This window comes from Stegostoma tigrinum, chromosome 21, assembly GCF_030684315.1.
Source record: "Stegostoma tigrinum isolate sSteTig4 chromosome 21, sSteTig4.hap1, whole genome shotgun sequence".
Taxonomy (NCBI): Eukaryota; Metazoa; Chordata; class Chondrichthyes; order Orectolobiformes; family Stegostomatidae; genus Stegostoma; species Stegostoma tigrinum.
The window spans coordinates 7,725,017-7,745,705 of NC_081374.1; the positions used below are offsets into that span (position 1 = coordinate 7,725,017).

The following is a 20,689-nucleotide window of genomic DNA, read 5'->3' on the forward strand; positions in this document are numbered from 1 at the left end:
TGATGCTGACAGGAGATGTTGGGAGTGAAGAAGGACTAGGGTGTCCCAGAGGAAATGGACCCTGTGGAAGCCTGACAAGGGAGGGGAGGGCAATATCTGCCTGGTTGTGGTATCCTTCTGCAGGAGGCCGAAATGGCAACTAATGATCCTCTGCATGTGGATGATGGTGGGATGGTCAGTGAGGACAAGGGGGATACTATCACTATTGTGGGAGAGAAGACAGGAGATGAGGGTAGGAGATGGGTCAGACCCAACTGTCGGCCACAGTGCTGGGGAATCCTTGGCTGAGGAAGAAGGTGGATGTTCAGCGGTCCCCTTGTGAAAGCTGGTATCATCAGAACAAATATGGCCGAGACAGAGAAACTTGGAGAATGCAATAGAGTCTTTACAAGAAGCAGGGTGTGAGGATGTATGACCAAAGTAACTGTGGGAGCCGGTGGGTTTGTGATATTGCTGGCCAGTTGAAAGATAAATCTTGGTCAGAATATGAGGGATAACTTAACATATCTTCTTCAAATCACAATGTTACCTGCTATTTTCTTGGTTCCCCCTTCCTCTAACTCTGTCTCAATTAGGAAAATCACCCGAAGTTTCCACACAGTGGGGATGGAGTAAACAGAAAGCACTTACAGAAAAGGCACAAGGGATGAGAGTTCAGAGCATCACTGGCCTTTGACCCTGAGGGACAATTGATGTCAGGTAACCCTTGACCCCGAAGAATTACATCATCGGGACTGTGCGGTCAAGGAAACAGAAGACAGACAGTCTATTACCCTGACATCACTGTTTGTTTTAAAAAAAGATCTGTCACCAGTTCCTGAAAGAAACTTACCACAGGGAGAAATCACTGCAGGACTGCACATAGCAAAAGCAAATAAACCAGCTTTAAAATAGATGAGCAGCATTCTTTTTCTGAGGAAATCGAAATGTCTGCCTTTAAAAGGAAATATACTTTTCTTTAGATAGAGATTGTTCACAACTTAGAAACACCTGGGAGAAGAATATATTGAGCATTGAGGGGGCGACAGTGGTGCAGTGATATTGTCACTTGATCAAAAACCCAAAGGGCAGGCTTATTAATTCTCTGAGCCATAGGTTCAAATCCTACCATGGAAGCTGGTGGAATTTAAATTCAATTAATAAAACCTCTAATTGAGCAGTTTCTGTGTGCAGTGCATAGTATCCCTACTAGGACACATCTGCTCAAGTCTCACTCACTCTACATTGGGTGTCACAAAATGTCTGAAGATGTTGATCGGGAATATCTAAAGTCTGGAATTGAAAGCTCCCAGTGATGGTGACTGTGACAACTATTGATTGTCAGACAAAACCCACCAGGTTCACTGATGTCCTTCAGAGAAAGAAATCTGCCATCCTCACTTAGTCTGGCCTACACGTAACTCCAGACCTACTGCCCTTTGTGGTTGCATCTCCAGTGCCCACTGAATGGCCCAGTGGGACACTTGGTTCAAGGACAAGAAATTAAGTATGGGCAACAAACGCTGGCCTTGCCATTGATGCATTCTCCAAAAAAGAACATAGAAAAATCATATTCCAGTGTGTATGCCAGCCATACTCCATGGCAACAGTGAACAAAGGATTGAGGGAGAAAGGCTTCAGAAGAGAAATCCAGTGTCTTTGAATACCATATTGCTTGGCATCTTACAAACCCTGTCTGGGGGATAGTTTCTTCGACAGTAAGAATGAAGGGATAGAAGAAGACAGGAAGAGAAAAAGGAACATAAGAAAGAAAAGATTTGCATCCAGTTAAGTGTAACTACTGTCATAATGCAAGGAACACAGTAGTCAATTTGCACACAGTAAGCTCCCACCAACTCAATCGTGATAAAAACATGATAATCTGTTTTACTGATGTTCAGTGAGGGATAAATATTGGCTTTTACCTTGGCGAGAACCTGCCAGTTCTTCATCAATGCAGTGCCATGGGATAGCTTTTACCAACCTGAAAGGGCAGATGGACCCTCAGATTTAGTGTCCCATCTAAAAGATGACACCTCCAATAGTGCAGTGGAGTGTGAGCTGAAGTGTCTGAATGGGACTCAGATCCTCCTGATAACAACAGGCACGTGTGCTAGCAGGCCCAGGGAAGCTGGTAAGCAAAAGCCATCAGAGAATGCAAGGAAAATTATGCTATAATATTTATTGTATAGAATGTCTGAAGGAATTTTACTGGGGACTTTTGCTGGTTTTGATTATGAGCTCTTTGTTTTTCAGTAATAGCGTCACCGATGATTCATTGCAGGCACCATGTCAATCAAACAGACTCAGGAAAGCAAAACAATGCTGAATTCCTGATGTCGCTACAGGACTGGAGGTCACCCAAGCCCTTCCCGTAGACGTCTGATGGAGTCACGCTGTTCACATTTCAACCAAAAATCAATTTCAGAGAAAAATAGCTTCCAAGAGTCCCATTTAGCTTCCTATTGAATTCTTTAGTGGAACAGAAAGTCTGGATAAAATACTAAATTTGCCAGCCTTCCCCCATCCTACCCCACCCCAACCTCTTGACAGCTCTGGTGACATCACCTCAATTAGCACAGGCCTGGGATCTATCTTCACAATCTCCTGCTCTGTCAGTCTGGTTCATTTCCACATCAGTGCATTCAAGAACCCAACAACAACTAAATACGTAACTGGCTAGTAAATTGAGGCTTTAAATATGTACAAGGTTACATTCATTGCAACAACAGAAGGCCATTCAGTACTCAAAGTCTGTTCGGCCATTCAACTAGATCATGCCTGATTGGTGCCCTAACTCTATTTACTGTACCTGGCTTTGCTCCAAATTCCTTGATACCCTACTTTATCAAAAGCCTGTCTATCTTGATGCAGAAAAGTTAAACTGACTGCCTCCCCCAGCTCCCCAAGCCCTCATACACCAGTCATTTTGGGGAGAAAATTTCTACTTCTCTTTGGGGGCTTCTTGGGTTCTCACTGCTGCTGCCTTTCGGCAAACTGGAGAGAGATCACGCTAACAATTGGACCATTCCTAATGGCCGATCGTTGCGACATTTTACCACTGAGTCAGTTTTAGCATCTTGTGAATTTGTATTGCCCCAAAGTAAATACTGACAAAAGAACACTTTGCAAATTGCTAAACAATGAAATGGTAGCTATCGTGCATCATGTCTAGTTAATATTTGTGGCTAATGTTTGCTGAGAAAACATAATTGTTTTTGGACCTTGTACTGCCATTGTCCCCGGATTGGCATATGTCCAGTCCTTGGCTGACCATGCTTGTGGTAGCTGTGATCTCAGCACCTCCTAGTGGGCAGATCAAGACTTACAGGGACAAAGGCTGCGCCAATGTGGAAGCAAAATGCCACAGATGCTGCAATTTGTGCAAAACAAAACCCCAGCAAATGCTGGAGATCACAGCAGTCACAGAGAGAGAGAGCAAGCTAACGTTTCGAGTCTTCATCAGAGAGCCACCCTAGACTCTCAAAAAGACGATACATTGTCGTCTTAGATAATAAAGTGTGAAGCTGGATGAACACAGCAGGCCAAGCAGCATCTCAGGAGCACAAAAGCTGACGTTTTGGGCCTAGACCCTTCAACGCTGTTCATGTAAAAAGGACACAACTGACGCTGTTCTCAATAGATTTACAGAATTGGCCGTTCAACTACAGAAGCCATCATCGCGAAAGCTCCTTTCTTGCTGCAATTTCTGGGCCGCTCATTTTTCTAAGAAACTCTGTTCAGTGATGAAAAGCAGAAACCGATTGTTATCAGGTGATCTGGGGAATTGTTTCCGAATCCTCTCTCGGGCTATTGCTTCTCAGCTGGGGCATTTTAGCTTCCTTATATACTAGCTGTTGACGTCGTTTTCTACTTTTTGTTATTTTAATTCTGTGCAGAAAAGCTGATGTAATCGAGTCGCACACTCCCCAGCACCTAGCCTCGGGCCACCTTGATATCAATTTTAATGAAAGATTATCGACTTGAAACGTTAGCTCAATTTATTTGCAGATGCTGCTGTCCTGGCCTGAGATATTGGGAGTTTCTGGCAGCTTTATTTCATGCAGTTTTTTTGAATTTCTAATATCATGTAATGAGATTAGCCTGGTTACCCTCCTGGTTGGTACTCCAATGCTCCTGGATTGAATGCACGTTCTGATTAGCTGACCCTTGTCTGGGGACGGGGGTAGGGGAAACGGTTGAGGGGGGGTAGGTACCTGAGTATTCCTAGACTGATGGTGAGGGAGCTAAGAGAATTAAAGACTATTGTCACATCCCTAAATCCACCCCCGTCCCCCTGCTGTTTTTCCCCTCACTGCAGATCGGCTAGGTCTGTGCTAGGCCCAAGAAGCCCCGGCAGTCGAATAGCCAGACTTTCTCACAGTCGGAGTTGGACGGGGTGGTATAGTGGGTACCTCATCTGAGATAGCAACAGCTTTCCGTCGACTCGGTTCAAAAGCGAAAGAAGATTGGGATCATCCGGGGAAAGATTTTAATGATTGAGTGGAGGGCTGTGACGTTGAGAGGGAGGGTGGTTGTGATGTGGAAGTGGGGCGGGGTTAGGCTAATGAGGGATCTGCTGAAGGTTCCACACGCGACTGGGACCTGGAGATTGTTGTAACAGTGTTAGAGAGAGTGTAACATGGAGAGGGATACAGTGTATCAGAAACAGGGAACAATGTAACAGAGAGGGATACAGCCTAACTGAGTGGATATGTTGTAGCAGATATTGGTTACAGTGTACTACTTGGGCAATGAGAGAATAGTCATTGTAAATATGGGTGACTTTATTTACCAGGAACTTTGATCTTGTGAAATTGCTCAGTTTCTTTCTCTTCCACACACACCCCCTCACTCCTCTTTCAGCCTTCATTCGCATCCTGTTGCTTCTCCCTCTCTCTCTCTGATGGATCCAGCGTCTCCGTGCCTGAGCCGGGGCTCGGTTCTAGGCGCTGCCTGCCTGCCGTCTGCGGGTGGCGGTAGGGATCAGGGATCCTCTCCTTTGGCCTCTCGCTGCTGCTCTTCCTCGCAGCCTCCGGAGCTGAAACGCCAAGCAGTGAAGAGGCACTACCACAAACACAACCTGAGACACCGCTACGAGTTCCGGGAAACCCTGGGGAAAGGCACTTACGGCAAAGTGAAGAAAGCAGTCGACAGATCCGGCCGAGTGGTGAGAAATGCTGTAATTTCTGTAACCAAAAAAAAGGGTCAATTTGCAAATTATTTAAAATTGTTGCCAAATGAAGGTCGGTGTTTTTCTTACGACTGGGTGGGTTAAAGGGGATTTGAGAGGTTTTGGTGAAAGATGCTAGCGGCCAGCAGCCATTCAAAACTTCAGGAAAATGAGTTCCTCTAAAGCCGGCGCCAGGCTGCTGCTCTCTGCCTCGCACTCGTTTTTTTCTTGACAGATCTGGGCCAGATATTGTACTAAGTGCTACCCAGGACTGAGGTATTCGTTCCAGTTCTTGCTCCCGTTTCCCTGTAGACTTTTGTTTTTTTTTTATTTAAACAAAATTGTTCATGGTAAAATATGTATGTCAGAACAAATTTCCAAACGTTGTGAGTTTGTTACTCGCTGTACAAACCCCAGCTATTCTGAGTTGAATATGGATTGTGTAACTTTTTTAATTAAAAGCTCACAATCTGTCTGAACACGCTGTTGCTGAAATGATCTCATGCTATTATTTCCAGTGTTATCCAAATAGCTGACGCATGTAGCAAGTGTTGTCTGCAGGGTAAATACTAAACCGAAAGAACTGCGGATGCTGTGAATCAGAAACAAAAACAGAGATTGTTGGAAAAGCTCAGCAGGTCTGGCAGCATCTGTGCAGAGAAATCAAATTCGACGTTTCGGGCCCAAGTGACCCTTCCTCGGAACCCTTTTTCTCGCAACTTTAGTTTTTTTTGGTTATCTGCTTGGTGACTTGGCGATTGCGAACTAAGTATTCAATCCCGTTTCTTTCTCCGCAGTACCTGCCTGTAAATTATAATGCACCCTCCCGACCAGTTAGGGTGACCGAATGGCAAGCTTGTATTACATGAGCTTTCTTTGTGAGAGGTGCAATTATCCTCAGCTCGTTCACCTGGTCGTGGGCAAAAGATGGAGACAAACTCTTCCCATTTTAAAATTCCCAGAGTTTAACAGCAAAGCCTAAATATTGGCCAACACCGGTTGTTACCATGTCCTAATACCATTTGTCTTTCTGCACCCCAATGCTGCCCTGATCAAATGAGAGGGTCAGGAATTTCCCTGTGTATGGCTCTGTAATTCTCTAATAAGAAATCCCCTAATTCTGTTGGATTCCCCAAGAATTCAACTTCAGAAAAAGTGGGGATGTCTCTTCCACCACTCCCCTCCAAAAGAAAAGGGGGTAACACTGTCAATTTTAAAAAAACTCTCCAAGACTGCGGTTCTCGCTGGTAAAGTATAATCTGCATTTTCACGAGAACAGTAATCTGGGTCAATGGTTTGGAGATCCAAACTGACCCAGGTTAAACTGAATGATCTCCAGGGAGACCACCTGTTCCCTATAGGAGAAAGCAGGTTGGTCCCTGTTTGTCGTATGCAGATTCATTGAAGGTAGCCAGTCTGTCTTCCTATTTTCTCCCAGCCTGTGACCACTCTACACTTGCAGTTAAGTTTCCTTTTAGAACATAGAACATTACAGCACAGTACAGGCCCTTCGGCCCTTGATGTTGTGCTGACCTGTTTTGATTTAATAGGAATCACTGGTTGATTCTGATTTATTTTTCAGGAGGTTGTGAAGGGCCAATAATGGGCCAAAGTCCAACATGCATTTGAAGGTGCGCCTGACTTACCACACTGAGTGGTTAGTTGAAGGTCACTTCCAAGTTGTGGCTGAGGTTTTACTGAGCCGGTACAGTGGATATGTAAAGCCTGACACCTTTGGCAGTTGGAATTGCCACTGCTGTAGATATGGGATGGAATACAAGTGCAGGAGGTTTTGGCATAGTGGAACTGTCATTGGACTAATAATCCAGAATCCCAGTTAATGCTGAGCAGTGGTGGCTCAAATCCCATTATGGCAATGAGTGGAATACAAAACTTAAGTCTGCGTTCGAAAGCTCATGTCAGTAATTTTGACATGAAAACCAATACCAATTGTTATAGAGTGATATATATTTCTTAAAAACAAAAATATGGCTCACTAACGTCCTTCAGGGAAGGCAATCTGCCATCCTTAATATGTCTGGCTCACTTGTGACTCCAAACCCACGATAATGTGGTTGACTCCCTCTGAAATAGACCTTGTAAACCATTCAGTTCAAGCGTCCTTAGAAATGGGCAATAAATGCTGGTCTCATTAGTGATACCCATACTTCAGGAAATAATAAAACAAAGTGTGGAGGGTTGCTGAATATATCAGTGTAAGTTCCTGACCAGTGTGACCTCTGAAATGACAAAGAATCGCATTCAATCTTTGTGTGTGCCTGTGTCTGTGTGTGAGCTCCCTGAATCCAATTCTGACAGTAAGTTCCATTGGCAGACTGAAGTGAAAGTTGTTACTGGGGCAGAGCATAGTGAGCTGACCTACAATGACCCAGTGCACAATGAGACCATTTGACCCACCCTGCCTGTGTCAGCCAATTGATTCCATATCCTTCTCCCTGTAAATTGTATTCCTTTGAGAATTCATCCAATTCCTGTTTGAAAGCGGTCACAGTGCTATCACCATCCTCTCATACTCGTGTAAACCACTTCATGACAACTTGCTGCATTGAAAAATTCTCATTTCTCCATCCTTGTCCCTCCTGGCTCTTTTTACAATTTGGCAAATGTTCAAAATCTGTGTCCTGTGGTTACATTGGGTGCAGTGATAGGCATCAGTCTGTCACTGGTGGTGACTTCTTAGGGCAATATGTAAGAAGAGCACACTAAAAAATACAGGCTTACATTTAATTTACTCATGCCACTGTGTTAATGTCATGGGAGTGAGTCTTTAATCCAATACTGCAAAAAAAAAGTAGCTTGAGTTCTGGGATATTTCACCTATTAATGATCAGAAAATCATGGATGTGTTTCAGTTTTTTTCACAGGGATTTGCTTCCTAAGTGAATACTACCCCACTTTAACATTGGGATTTTTGTAGAAAAGAATGCAGGTGGAATAGGAGATCATATCTGGGTTGTAATCTTTGCTTTGTTTTCTGGATCTGTTGATTGGCTTTAATTAATTTCCCACTTCCCAGTCATGTCTCACTTCCCAAGTTAATGATTTTCAAACTGCCCAAAGACGACTAATTTTGTTCGAGCTGAGCTGGCTCTGTGCTACCCTTTTCAATCTTTCTTCTCCTATCTCTCCTCTTCATGTTTACTCCCTTCACTCCCTCCAAGAGGTGGGCTGATACTGTGGGATGGTCCCCTGAGGCTGGGAACTTATCCAGTACCCCCTGTAACTGATAGTTCATGTGCAAGTCAGGGCAGTGAGGTTGTCTGAGTTAATTGACCATATGTAGTATCATAACCAACTGTGGGTGAGCCCTAATCCAATGTCCAAAGTCCACATGCTTTCTTTTTGGGGGACAGGAATCAATCCACAGAATGAAGAGACACTGTGGAAGTTGAATTCTAATTATGGACTATGGTTAATTAGTTCAAAGCGACACAGCAACATTGAGGTATTCTGAATAGAAGCAAAGTCAAGGTTTTCACTGATCTTTGGAGCAGAATTTCTTGTGAAAGTTACTTGATGCTTTTCTATACATGTAGAAGTGGGGATGATCAACTATTGCAGAAAGAAATTGGTTGAACTATTGAGGGAAACACCGAGGTGGGGCTGCTGGACAGAGTGGAGAAATGAGAACCAACAGGAGTGCTTTACATAGAGCCATGGATATGTGAGGTAAAATGTGTCTGTCTGTTGTGACTCCATACCTCTATATCAATTGTGACTAGAAGGGCTATTTGAACTTTTTTGCTGTTTATATTCAGTGTGGGGATTTGGAATTTATTTGACTCAGAACTTCAGGTGTACTCTTATAAAAACAAATTACATTTTATATGTGACAGAATTGGATTTTGCTAACAATCCTAACCTTGTTCACTTTTCTTTGATTATAATGCTTCCAGAAAGATGGACCTGGAGTATGATGAAGAAAAAGCAGTTGGAGTTGAGCTATTGTGCTCATTAAAAGTATAATGTACCCAGACTACAGTAAAAGCACTAATCTAAAATTTACTGCAAGCAGCACAGAATTATTTTGTGATTCAGGCTTGTTTGCTCAGTAGTAACTTCTTGTCGACTGTTCTGAATCCCAAAATTCACACTGTTAGATGAGGCCATTTAAAAACAAATGTAATTTCAATAAAGCTTTATGCTCGCTAATATGCACAGACTTAATTGACTCTCCTATTATCATTATAGAACTATTAGTTTCTGTAACCATACCCCCAGAATCTAGTATCGCTGAGACAATCGGTCATTGCCAGTTATGTCTTGTGTCTCAAGCACCAAATGAAAGGTGGCAGGCCCAGTGCAATTAGCAGAAATGTTGTTCTGTCGGTGCTTAGAGAGACAGAGGCAGAGATATTGAAAGGGAACTATGCTGCATGTCCAAAAGAAAAGCTTGTTTCAAGAGTTTTTGAATGTGTTAATTTTCAGAATGTGAGCATTGTTGTGAAGTAAGCATTTATTATATAGTCATAGTTACTGCTTGAAAATGTGTTGGGGACCTTAATCCTGAACTGCTACAGCCTTTATCTTTAAAATATATTCATAAAATTTGTAAAAAAATTACCTAATCATTTAAATTTGACCATTCTGTAAAGTGCAATGTGATTCCATTTTTCCTACTGTACTAAGGTGTTCCATAAACTTAAAATTACAAGTTGTTTACAATGTACAACATTGAATAAAATTCATATAGTAAAGGTGTCCCTATGGGGCTGTTGGGTAGGCAGTTCTAGGATTGAGACCTGGTGATGATAAAGAGCAAAATATAAATCTCCAAGTGAGATGAATTATTGTTGTAACAGAATATTACCCCTCCCCCAATTGGTGGTCTTGAGCGAATTTTCACAACAACTTTTCTCTTTTTTTATTTTAAAAATATATTTATCTAACACTTCTCATGAATTTGACACATTATAGGTTGAAAATTATATTGTCAGATGACGTAAATACTCACTGTAGTTCAGAGAAATACAGTGGCTGGGCAGTACTCAGTGGCTCATTGTCATTGCTTGGCTGACGAGCTGGCCCCAGCTCTCAGTCAGTTGGCCTGTGTGAATGCACTTGGTCTTACAACAGTGCTCCCATTGAGCGGGTGGTTTTTCTGGAAGACAGCCCTGGGTGAGATTATTCAAACAGGTGCAGCCGTGTGAAAGCCAGCCTGTTCATTAAATATTTAAGACGTTTCTCGAGGAGTTGTCTTGGGATGAAAACGTGCTGATTAAATCTGCACTGAGTGTTTCTGAAATCTGCTTTCACTTTGGAGAAAGCACTATTGCAGGGAAGAACAACTTAAGGTGCATTTGTAATATTATAAGCTGACCCTGCAATCATGGAGATAGTTAGTTAGTTAAAGGGATGTGGGGATGGGGAGCTTTGTTTACTGTGCCATTGCATCTGCCTTGTTCCTGGATTTGTGTTAGAAGGGGATTTTTTTTTTGTTGCAATTTACACAGATGTTACCATTCTTCCTTGCTGTCTCGCTATTTTATTTGCAAGTATTCATGTTTCCATGAAAAGAATTTATAATGTTAATGTTTATATAGGGTTCATGTTTGGGAAGTGATGGTGTACTGGTAATGCTACTTAAGCAATCATTCACAGTCCCAGACAAACATTCTTGGAACACAGGGTTGAAACTCATCATAGCAGGCAGTGAAATTTGAATTCAGTAAAAATCTAAAATTAAAAACTCAAGCTAATGGCAATAACATGATAATCAATCATGGTGATAAGTAACCATGTGTTTCAGTAAATCCTTTTCTCAGGCAGGTTGGCATTCTTACTTGTCTGTCCTACATTAAACTCCAGACCTACAGCAATGTGATTCTTAACGTTCAAGGTCAGTTAGCGATGGGCAAGAAACACCAGCACAGCCAGTGATGCCTACACCCCATGACTACATTTTAAAACAAAAGGGTCTATTGTACAAGACTCACCACAACTGAAATCTAGGATGGGTCAGCACTGCGATAAGATTTTTAAACCTAGATTGTGAAGGGAAGACAAAGAGTGACAGTTTGTGTTTTCATAGAATTGCTACAGTGTGGAAACAGGCCCTTCAGCCCAACAAGTCCATGCTGACTCTCAGGGTATCACACCCAGACCCATCTCTTTATAACCCTACCTAATCTACACATCCCTGAACACTACAGGTAATTTATCATGGCCAATCCATCTAGTTTGCACATCTTTTGGACTGTAGTAGGAAACCCACACAGACACGGGAGGAAATGCACAGACTCCACACAGACAAACGCCTGAGGGTGAAATCGAACCCAGGTCTCTGGCACTGTGAGACAGCAGCGCTAACCACTGAGCCACTGTGCCACCCCTTTATACATGAGGCATTTATACCTGTCTCAGACATAGCGTGTGTTGGGAGAATTAGAAAATGTTTGTTTAGTTTATATTTTAGCATCCTGGTTACCAGATGACAGCAGCAATGGTGTCTGATGTATAGTACTTGAATTGCTGAATAAAAGACATTTTGTTGAAGCTCTTCATTTTTGGCTCAACAGGCCACTTATAAAAAGAGTCAATATAAAGGGAAAGCAAGTTTGGGCTGCAACCCCTAGATCCCAAGAGCAAATAAATCTCACACACCACCCATTAGACCTCCCCAAATGGCCAGTTTGAGCAAAGTTAATAACAGATATGCAGAATGCCTGATGTAAAGCAGATGATAGTGCATTAGCATTGTGCAGAATTCTGCAGAAAGCATTGTCATAAACTTATGGCTTCAGATCTTTTCACGATCTCTTGCAGTCCAATCTGTGCTCGCTATTCATAAACACTTTTGCCATGCTGTGGTATCCTACATGTTGTACAGTACTGGAGAGAATCAGAAATGTGCTGTAACGGGGCCTGAAGCCAGCTAATACGCATCTAAGTGAGATCTTTCTATTGTGACGGACTTTCTAACCTTAATATCAGACTGAGCCGTTTAGGGGCATGGTCAGGAGGCACCAACACACAAAGAGAAACAAAAGTCTGGGACTTGCTCCAAAACAGAGCAGCCAAGGCTGGAGGTCAACTAAAAATTTCAGGATGGAAATTGACAGTTTTCTTCGGTGGGATGTATTGAGAGATGAGAAGTGAATGGAGGTACAGACCAGCCATGTCTGAGTTGGTGGCAGAGGAGAGTGGCCTCCTGTTAGTATGTGAGACACCCACCAGCACCTGATTTTAATTGTACAGTTCTTTGGGAATGGGGTGGGGTGGAGGAAATCATGTTTATGACAGAAATGATTTCTCAGCATTCGTTTCATCTTGGTTCTATTTTTGCTGTGGATTGGAAGACCTTTGATAGTATATGCAAATAAAAGAGATGAGATTTGCACTGTGAAAGGCTGTACCAGCACAATGCACAATTGCAGTGTGATATTAACAAGCAAATGACATGCAATAAAATTGCTTTCTCAAGCGATTACAGTTAATTGTTGCTCCAAAGCCCCAAGAGTAAAGAGAATATGCAGTGAATTGGATGTTTGGGGTGGGAAGCAGCTGTCTTGCCAATTTATAGCACACATTGTAATTTCACAGGGATCTGCATTGTTCAAAGAAGACCTCTCTCCAAACCTGCTCAATTGCCTGTTCTTCAGGAGTGTGGGCCTCCGACTATTCAATAGGACCCTTCCCTGACGTAAAATAAAGAGCTGCAGATGCCAAAGACTTGAAACAAAAGTAAAAGTTGTTGGAGAAACTCCACAGGTGTGTCAGTATCTGTGGAGACAAAGCAGAGTTAATGTTCTGGTAACTCAAAGGTCACCAAGCTCAAAACTTAATTCTGCTTTCTCTCCACTGATTCTGGCTGACCTGTTGAATTTCTCCAGCAATTTTTTTTTGCTTCTTATCCTATTACTGTCAGATATCCTTGACTGCAATTTCTTTTCAGGTATCATGTAATGCTTATAAGGGCATGCAAATCAGAGACTTGCTTCTTCAAAAGCTACTGAAGTTGGGGATCAACAAATAATTTCAGAATGGGTCAGATAGCAGAAACTGCAGATGCTGGCGAATCTGAGGTAACAAGGTGTAGAGCTGGATGAACACAGCAGGCCAAGCAGCATCTCAGGAGCAGGAAGGCTGACATTTCAGGCCTAGACCCTTCTTCAGAATTTCTGAAGAAGGGTCTAGGCCCAATACATCAGCCTTCCTGCTCCTCTGATGCTTGTACTTCAGAATGAGTCATTTTGATTTTTGTTCCCTTTGGATGTTGAGGAGTAGGGAAGTGGGAATAGGCTTGAGTACAGATCAGCCGTGATGCAAATTATTCAGGAGTGGAAATCCTGATTGACATTTTGCATATATTCTCTCTCTCTCGCTCCAGCAAGGGGGATTGCAAAACTTTCTAACTGTTCTCCCAAAAGGCGATTGAATGAGGGAGCACCCTGGCCTGAAATGCCTCAGCACAATGCTGAGAAATGCAATCGTCTACACACTCCAATGGTGTCCACATGTTAAGAAGTTGTCTATCTGGTTAGATTGGTAAGAGTGTGGAGTGTGTCCTTTGACCGAGTACAAATCAGCTATGACTTGTTGAGCATCACTCAACCCCCTGGGTCAAAAGATTGTGGTTTCAGGTTCCACCTCAGTACTGAAAACATGTTGCACAGTCAGCAGTGTGATGTTTCAGGTGAGGTGTCAAACATAGACGAAGCTAAAATTAGACATCTAAGTCAAAGCTTTTTGTCTTGTACTGATCAGGAATAGGATGCAAGAAACCAAGGTTTGAAATGGAACACCAATTAATACAGCGTGAAAAGAATATACTGAATAGTTGACATTCGGATGCAACTGGATCTGGTGGTTGTCTTTCATAGCTAGCTCACTAACCTCAAACCAGGCACGAACACACTCGTCAAGCTTTTACTATAGGGAATATAGCAGGGACTTGCTGACCACTTTCTCAAAGGAAAATTAGTACAAACCCCTTTCCCCCTGACACACAAGGTCTTGAGTGCAAATACATGCAACTTCTAGCATTTGCAAATGCAATAGACTGAGCCCAATTCTTTCCCATTAAATCTGTTTCTGGTGTAATTCCAGACTGTTCAGTAACTGTTGCCCAGTAGCATCATTGACATCTTTTGCTCAGTGAATGGGAAATGTCCCTGGCATCCTGGTCAATACTTATTCCTCAATCAAAATCAATACATACAATTTATATAGTAATTATTTGTGAGAGCGTGCTGTGAGTAAATTGAACGCTGTGTTTCCTGCAAAATAATTTCAAAAATACTTAATTTTGCTGTAAAGTACTTTTGTATTGAGGTATCAATCAACATCAGTCTTGCATTCTTTAGACTGTTAACTGTGGATGCAGGAGATATGACAATTTAGATTGCGTAATTTTCAGTAACATTATTGCCCTTCATTAAGACAAAGTTTAACAATGGCAGTATAACTATATAAGATCTTGAATGACTGATGAAATTAGATAACAGAGTCCTAATGCATGTGGAATTGTTGAGCAGTTGGTTGATAAGCTCTTGCTGCTGATCAGTCAGTCTGCAGAGCAAGAAGGAAAATGAAGGTCAGGGTCAATGAAAGTGTGAACCATCTGGTAAGCACCAGCTGCTTTTAGACTGAGAATTTATGCAGCTGAATCTTAACAAGAAGAAAGCAGCTGATTTAAAAAAAAAGAGTGGAAACCCAGTATGAACAGATGGGTTTGATGCTCCAGCAGCAATCAACTAGACTTAGACTCCTCTTTATTAGAGTAATAGTGTTATATAGCATGAAAATAGGCCCTTCAGTCCAAATCATCCATGCTGACCGGATATCCCAAACTGATCTAGTCCCAATATTATGTCACCCTTAAATTGTTCATATTCATGTACCCATTCTGATGACTTTTGAATGTTGCCTTTGCAGAGAAAGTGGTTGGACACCTTCCCTCCCAAGAAATGCTGGCCTTGATTCTCCAATTCTGATCATCCTTTTTAGGGGATGGTGGTGAAATGAAATACACTGGCTCTGGAGAGCTCTCCTGATGGGGACTGGGATCTCTCTGAGTTGGCCAGCAGTTGCTGGGAGCGTGGAAGGGCTTTGAGTTCATGTTGAGTAGCAGAGGGCCAGTCAGAGTTTGCGCAGGTCCTGGCAGCTCTGACCCAACAAGAGCTGAAGTTCCACTTACAAAGAATGGGCTACGTGTGGAGAATAGCATTCACTGCTTAGTTTAGAGGGATTGGTGCCAATGCAAATTTGACAAGGTCTTTCCATGGATTGAGCAACCAGGATTAAGCATGTTTGTGGAAAAGAGTGTAGATGTGATCAGTTCAAAAGGCAAATATTAATACAGGTAACTAGTTTATTTGTTTAAATTGATAGATTATACTTCAATTTTTATTTTGGTTTTTGTTCAGTCTAACGTTGCATAAATTGGGATCCCAGGTGAAACTTAAAATATTACACCTATGCATCAAGGGATGGTCCTCCAGCAACAGAAGTACAGTTAAACCATTCACCTGGTTTTCAGATATGGAACAAAAGCATGTGGCTGTAGTCGAAATACAGAGCAGCCTTGATCTTGTTGAAGGTCAGAAAAAGGTTTGAGAGAAATGGATGATGGAGTGGTGTGAAAATTGCACGTTGCCTGAGGCCCTCTTGCCAGTTTCTGTGGGAGCGGTGCTGATCAGTGGTCTGGAACACAAACCCTGTGTTCCTCAACCAACAGTACAGCAGCTAGGACATGGGAAAGGCTGTGTCGTTCTGTGTGCATGCATTAAGTCAATGCTACAGTGAATACTGTGGAAAGTTGCCTCCTCCCCGCCCCCAGCCAGGCCTATTGGTTTGAGTCTTGTCTGTTTCTAATGGGCCAGTTTGCTCAGTTCCTAGAGCTGTCTGTTTGTACAGAGAGGTTCAGTTTGAGCTGGGAGACGTGTGGTCGGGACAAGTAAATAATTAATTTCACTTGCAAGCCATTGGCTCAATTTAAAACTAAATGTTTGGTTTTGAAATGTTGAAACCTGCAAATCAACCTGTCGACTCATGCAACGCCCTGCTTTAAAAGAAAACAGCTTGTCGGGGAGCGTTAGTCACACTGTCATGAGTCTAAATTTTTGTCCTATCACTTTCCTTATCGTTTAAGTGAAACGTGAAGTGAAACCTTACAAAGCATTGAGGTGGATCCACTATTATCTATCATGTACTTACCATGTGGAAGTTTGTGTGGATTCTGTATCTCTCTGAACTCTTGTTTTTGTAACTCAGTTTTTTAGAATTGCATCTGAGATAACAGAAGGTGTAGAACTGGATGAACACAGCAGGCCAAGCAGATTCAGAGGAGCAGGAAAGCTGATGTTTCAGGTCTAGGCCCGAAACATCAGCTTTTCTGATGCTGCTTGGCCTGCTGTGTTCATCCAGCTCTACACCTTGTCTCAGATTCTCCTGCATCCGCAGTTCCTACAGTCTTAGAATTACATCTGTCTGTGGCAGCCTTTTTCCTTAAAAGAGCATATTCTCCTCTTAAGAGTTGTTAAAAATGTGCTGAAATATATTCATTGAATATTTTCTAAATTCTTCCCATTTCCTTTTCTTTTCACCGTCCCCACAAACCACTTTGGGTGTTTTGTTGTACTGTTGGCAAATTCGGTGCACAAAAATAAACTTATAGTTAGCTATGCCTCCCCCCTTCAGGCATGGGCGACCCACAGCTCTGTTGATCCAAGTGTGTCAAATGCAGCTGAGTGGTAACACTCTCGCTCTCTTTCTCCTCCTGCGTCAGAATGTTATAGGTGCAGGTTCTAACTCAGTGACTGGAGGAGATGATCTAAGCTGGCTATGCTGCAGTGTTTGTGGCTCAAGCCTTTGATTGAAATTTCAAAGACTGAGGCCCCATCTCTGCCCACTATCAGGCAGACTGAACTCAACCCAGGACTTAAAAATGTAAGGAAACTTTTCCCTGTGCCTTGGTTGTTATTAGTCTCTGAGACAGATAATCAAGTCAGTCTCTCATTGTTTTGTGGGAGTTTGCTGCCACATTTCTGATCTTTTGCTCTGGATCTAAAGGAGCTGTGAAAATCATTTTCCACCCAAAACAAAAAGCATCTTTGCAGGTGCCAAAGAATTTTCATCAGGATGTGCTGAGATTTGGTGAGACGGGGTGTGGTTGCGGCTCAGTGGTAATACCCTTACCTCTAGGCCAGGAGACCAGAGTTCAAGCCCCAACTATTCCAGAGTTAACGTGCTTGGCCTGCTGTGTTCATCCAGCTCTACACTTTTTTTTATCAAAGAAAATGTCTATGGTGTGTTCAGGGCCAAGTGGGTATTCCACTCTTTCACCTCATCCCCTGTCCCATTTATTATTGGTTCTCATTAAGTTAATCAATGTTCTTGTCTGTGACAGCTTCATTATAATAGACATTCTCACCATAGGGAGAGATGTCCTGGACTATTTTATGATGAGGGTGTTGACATATTGAGTATGGACTTAGGGAAGAGCAGCGGGAGTCTAGAAGAGGGAATTGATGATAGGCCCAAAGGATGGGTGAACTGCTGTGAGGAAGGTCTGTCTAGGGATGCAGAGCACAAGGAGGTCAAATGGACTCCATGCACTTACTGGAGTTACAACATCTCAGAAGGAGACCACACTTTCTGTCCTAGCTTTTTTGAATTGAGTGCAGTCCCGTTCAGCCTCACAACCTGACTTTTCCTGCATAAATGTTCTATTGCATTAGCACAGATGCTGCTGTTTCTGCAGTTTTCCAGGGCCACATAGAATGTACAGCTGCTTCACCATTTTTTTTACAGCTTTTCCCTCATTGAAACATTCTTTAATAAGTAACAGGTCACACATCACAGCACAAATGCATCCAGTGCTCGAGCTGATCCCTTGAAAATTATTTGAATGACTAACCATGTGGGTGAGCCGTTGTTCAGCCTGAACTCCACACCATTCCTGCATTGTCCAATAACTTTCTTCACCCCAAGCCTCCACCACCACCGCGCCCCCCCCCACTCAACTCCCACATATTGCACAGTCAGAACACTCTGTGGGAATGATGACAGATGATACATACTGTCTCCCACAGAGAACTGCAAAGCATTGACATTTTTTTTTAAAAAAAGTACTGAATCAACTTTGAAGACATAGTGAATATCTGGGTCAGATTTCATCTGTCTGTTTGAAATCGCCCAAACGTTCAGCTCCCAAGTGGGAAAGGGAATAGTGGGATATAAGTTTTGTTTAAAATTCCAGAAGTGAAGCGGGTTCATGGACAGATGAGACAATGGGAGTGAAAATAACATTTTGGGGTGCTAATTTTCTATTTTTTGAGTTTCATGCTGAAGTTGAACATGATAGTAGCTGATGACTGACTGCCCTCATTTCAGATAGTGGCTGATTTTCTGTCTAATCCATCAGGTCATTTGACGTTTAATTCTCGTATTCCCCTAAAATCTGTTCTATATTCTCCGTGATTGAGCATCCCCAGTTCTCTGGAGTAGAGAATTCCAAGATTCACAGCTCAGTGCGGAGACATTATTCCTGTTCTCAATCATCAAACCCTTCATCTATGACACTGACCCCCTGTTCCAAATTCTTCAGCCAAGAAAACATTTTTCCAACATTTACCTTAAGGATTTCATGTGCTTTGAGTAGATTGTCTCTGTCTCTGATTCTGATTATCCTAAACAGTAGGGTTTGTAGTTCTAGCCTTCTCGATCTTTCCCCATAGAATAGCCACTTCATCCCTGGAACCATCCTTGTGCATTCCCCCTCGGGCTAATATGCCTTCCCTTGGGTAAGGAGACCACGGTGCCACTTTACCAATGATTTCAGGGGTGAGAGACCTGAAGGAAATGGAACACTTTGTTTCTGTCTTGCTGTTGGCAGTAAGTGCCACCAACTCGGGCATTCGGAGTAAAGCTGCCCCAATCTCCCAGGATGAAGCCATCCTTCGTGGTCTGCTGTTTTGAAACAGAACAGTGATCGACAATGCTGGAGCTGCAGTGAGAGCAGGTCTCTTCTGAGGTGATACCAGGAAGTAATTCATTACACAAGGGGTAATGAGAGTTTCCCCTCCCACCACCCCATCAACCCAACTCTCCTGAAATTTCAAATCTGAGATCACTAGATTTTTTTTTGTTAAATACAAGTGTGGTGGATTATGGAACCTACTCCCCCAGCTCATCTCATTCATACTGCCCTTCAAACCGGTAAATGCCTAATCCATCATTAGCTGTAGACTATAAGTGGACTCCCATACCCTGAGCTGACAGATGACCATTTGCATCCTTTCCTTCATCATTTATTTGAGCTCTGAAAGCGCAAATTTTAAGGCACTTCCTCTGTACGATTGCCCAGCTGCCTACATCCATAATTTCCTCTGAGATCTCTTACTTTGTCTCTGACCTCTCTTGTGCATTTCCAATTGTCACAGCTGGACCAGAGCAGCTGTGCCTTCAGCTATTTGGGCCGTGATCCCTGGAATTCTCTCCCTAAATCTCTGCCTTTTAATTCAAGCTGCTTTCAAACCTACAGTTTTGGCTAAGCTCCTGGTCCTGTGTCTCAGTAACCCCTTAATGTAACATTTTAAGAACCCTGTCCTGTGCATTTCACAGCATTTTAGAGGTTACAAAAGTGTGAGTTGTTGCTTTTGTTGTTCTGTCATCTCTGGTGTTGCCTCCTGGTGAATAAAGTCACATGTCAGTCATTTGGCTGAGTGCAATCTAACTCTCAGACCTGTGTCTGTTTACATTGAAGCTTTTCAAACGCAAACATTCTGAGCTGACTGGCTCCATGTTTCAGGGCGTCACGGGCTTGCCTTGTTCCATGAGCAGCATTCCAAATGCCTTTCTCCATCTGTTGTCCGGGTGACTGGGGATCATTGAATTTGTTTTTTTGTGTGTGTCTGTTTGTTCGGGATCAGTGAATGCTCAGGTCCTTTCCCAGGAGACTTGCCTCAGATCTGCAAGAATCCCAGCTCGGAGCTTTCTGCCCTGATAAGCTCCAATAAAAAGGTTTGTATAATTGCCCCAGACCTCAGACAGATGGGGAGCTGCCCTCTGCAGCCAGACTCCCATACGAAGCTGTCAGTTCAGGTCAGAGGCATCAAACTCAGTCTCAAACTTTTTAAAGCAAGAGAACAAAAAGCAGGAAAGCCTCTGCACCCAGTGTTCTGGGTCGTGCACAGGCATCAATACCTGTATTCTTAGCAAAAGTGCTGCTTCGATGGATTTAATGCACTCTTAATAATTTCAGGCTCCAAAGCTCCTCGTGTAGTGAAGTTGTTACACCCCGAACTGTTTTACAGACAATCAAGCGCTCCTCTTCAGCGGTTGTAATGTTGAAAAAAGCCACAGCCAATTTGCACACAGCACGCTCCCAGAAACAGCAACATGTTGGGTTGAGTAGGGAGAGAATCTCCTCTGAGAGAGACTGTGTAATGTGCAAGCTTGTAGCTATTCCAGAGTTTCAAGCATATTTCTAGACTGACCTCTTACATTTCAGTAGTAGAGGATTTTTATTTTGATTACATTCAGATAAGTACATGAAAAAGAAATATTTGGAAT

At 42.7% G+C, this 20,689-nt stretch overlaps 2 protein-coding genes across 4 annotated transcripts in view; both read left to right on the forward strand.

Moving 5' to 3' along the window:
• Nucleotides 1-970, forward strand: part of klhdc8a (kelch domain containing 8A) — a 39,029-nt gene extending 38,059 nt beyond the window's left edge. Inside the window, exon 5 of the mRNA XM_048552934.2 lies at nt 576-970. Within this exon, the coding sequence (XP_048408891.1) occupies nt 576-676 (101 nt within the window). The 3' untranslated portion in view covers nt 677-970. The remainder of the gene's footprint in view (nt 1-575) is intronic.
• The window catches only part of nuak2 (NUAK family, SNF1-like kinase, 2), a 50,545-nt gene that overhangs the window by 4,685 nt on the left and 25,171 nt on the right, over nt 1-20,689 (forward strand). Inside the window, exons 1-2 of one of the 3 annotated variants that reach the window (XM_048552928.2) lie at nt 3,323-3,753; nt 4,846-5,149. The exons of 1 other annotated variant lie outside the window; for it this stretch is intronic. In XM_048552928.2, coding sequence (XP_048408885.1) covers nt 4,886-5,149 — 264 coding nt within the window. In that variant the 5' untranslated portion in view covers nt 3,323-3,753; nt 4,846-4,885. Of the gene's footprint in view, nt 1-3,322; nt 3,754-4,845; nt 5,150-20,689 lie in introns of those variants that run through there. One more of the 3 variants, XM_048552927.2, reaches the window with a different exon arrangement.